Genomic DNA, 2,208 nt, shown 5'->3' with positions numbered 1-2,208 from the left:
TCTGCTTCTTCGTGAAGGCAATCACGAAGAGACGCAGGGTATAGCCGTCGGCAGTCTTGGCCTCCACAGCCGCCTCGATCGTCGTGCACCACTTGCGCAGCAGGAAGTAGACGCGGCCGGACGTCATGTCCATGCTGTGGAACTGCGTCAGCAGGTTGCGGCCCTGCACCTCCTGCACCACAAACTTCACCTTGCGGTAGGCGTCGTCATCGCCCTGTGTCTTGTTCAGGTCCGCCAGGTTGCTCTCGTACACGCGCCCGCGCAGGAAATCCGCCGCGATCTTCGTGCCCTGCGTCTTGTTGCAGATGCTCTTGCCGAACTGACGCACCTCAAAGTTCTTGGGGGCTACCACGTCGTACCACTCCTTGCGGCTCATCGCCTCCTGCGCCTTCTTCTTGCCGCGCTTGCCGCCCTTGCTGATGCGCTTGTTCTTCCCGAGCGTCATGACTTCTTTTCTTCTGCGGGTCCAATCATTGCACAGATAGAAAATAACAAAACAACAACAACAAAGAAGAAAAAGAGAGGAAGTACACGCAGGTAAGTCATGGGGGGCCAGATGCACCGCGTGGAAAATATACCAAAAACACAGGCGGGCCACGACCGCGTGAAATTCATCGCAATATGTTTATGAATTCCAATGCAGCGTCTCGCCAAATTCTCCAGAAATAAATACCTTTTTTTTTCTTCTTCTTCTTTGTATGACTTCGTTATGAAGTTTACTCTGTTTCCTTCCCTCCGGCTGTTGTGGCTGCTCTCGTGCCTGCAACTGTGGCGTCGTGGGTCTAATCCATTTCTCTCTCTCTCTTTCCCGGAGGTTTCCTCCACACTGCACCCCCCCCCGTTAAAAGGCAACAAACACCTCGTGGTCCGCCGACACCCCAGTGGCGGAGACCCCGTCAAGGCTCTCCACCCAACCACCGTTCCACGTGTTTCTGCAGCATACCGCCGAGTCCAGACGGTTCCTAAACGACATGGGAGACGACTCCTCCTCCAATGCCTCCTCACTATGGGGATGACCGTTGCCCTTAGCCTTCGCTGGCGCAGCGGCGGCAGGAGGGCTCTTGTGCAGTGGCACAATCCTCACCTCGGCATCAATCCCAGCAACCACCACAGCCTTGCCCGATGCAAAAGTAGCGATGGAACCGATTTCGTATTTGAGGACGTTCGTGCTAACACTCACACGGCTCCATTTGCGCACGTCATGCACGCAAAGCGAGCGTCCAATCGCCGTAGCCACTTCGTACTCATTGCATGTGTGACACACATCCGCCACGTATGACACAGGACTCGTTAAGCGACTAGTAACCAGTGAAATCTCCCGCTTGGTGTCCGTCTTGAGAGTGAGAGCAGCACCGGGGCATCGCACATCGTACAGCGTAGCCACCGGTCCTTCCGCCACCACAGCGCTGTGAGGAATTCCGGAGCAGGCCGTGATGCCAGTGGGTGGATGTAGTGTACCATATTGCCGGACCACGGCTCCAACCTGAACGTCCATAAGACGAAGGTCAAAAAAAAATTCTCTGCAGCAGACAAGCTGCCGAGAAGAAAGCGGCACCAGCCCGCACCAGCCAGGGGCCCCAGGTGTCACTCCGCTCTCAGACGTCGTTGCAGGGGCAATAGTTATCCAAAAAGAACTGTTGACATCGGTCTGCAGACGCGGTCGCTTCTTGGGTGGCTCATCGCTAATTGCCATCACGGATGCAGCGGGGAGTTTGGCGGCGTAAACATTCCCTATCGTGTCAGCCACGTACAACAGTGGCGACGGAAACACGGCTGGATGAGGACTGAATTGCAGCATCTCCATACGACTCTCCGAGGCAAGTTGAATGCATCCAATCCGTTTGCCGGATGGCACGGCGTCGGAATCCCACAAGATCCACCGCCACCGCCACCGCCGTCGTCCCCCTCCACTACGGCGCGGCGTATGAGGCGTGTTCCCTCCAAAAAATCCGTTGTAATAAGCCCTGTCAATGCAACCGAGACAGGAGCTGCGTTTTCAGGAACCTTTGCGTCTCCACGCGTCCCATCCTTCTCACTGTCCTCGTTGTTGTTTCCACTTCCTTTCCTCACTCGATGTGCAACGCCGAGTTGCTGCGGCGCCTCCAACGGGCCAGCCGTCGTCGCAGTGGTGACGCTCAGGTGCACACGCGATCCTTTCGGCACATACGGCCGTCTTCTGACGCTCGCCAGCCCGCGTCCAAAGAACGT

General features: G+C 56.4%; 2 protein-coding genes across 2 annotated transcripts, besides 2 other annotated features; both read right to left on the bottom strand.

The window, feature by feature from the left end:
* TraAM80_10322 (40S ribosomal protein S3a) lies at positions 1-445 on the bottom strand (the record flags this gene model as incomplete). Its single annotated transcript, XM_029386950.1, has 1 exon — positions 1-445. A coding segment is annotated over one exon (445 nt), but the record flags the coding sequence as incomplete, so codon positions are not given.
* A 42-nt stretch (positions 446-487) lies between these two features.
* Positions 488-509: a microsatellite.
* Positions 510-841: 332 nt separating this feature from the next.
* On the bottom strand, positions 842-1,804 carry TraAM80_10321 (uncharacterized protein; the record flags this gene model as incomplete). The annotated part of the gene is made up of 1 exon (XM_029386949.1): positions 842-1,804. The coding sequence occupies one exon, from the start codon at positions 1,802-1,804 to the stop codon at positions 842-844; it is 963 nt and encodes a 320-aa protein (XP_029233195.1).
* A 72-nt stretch (positions 1,805-1,876) lies between these two features.
* Positions 1,877-1,911: a microsatellite.
* Positions 1,912-2,208: the final 297 nt, after the last annotated feature.

The sequence above is a fragment of the Trypanosoma rangeli genome (assembly GCF_003719475.1).
Source record: "Trypanosoma rangeli strain AM80 chromosome Unknown Tra_15.4_contig_00893, whole genome shotgun sequence".
In the NCBI taxonomy this organism is placed as follows: domain Eukaryota; phylum Euglenozoa; class Kinetoplastea; order Trypanosomatida; family Trypanosomatidae; genus Trypanosoma; species Trypanosoma rangeli.
The sequence above is the reverse complement of the archived record's forward strand: the minus strand, read 5'-3'. Positions and strand labels throughout refer to the sequence as shown.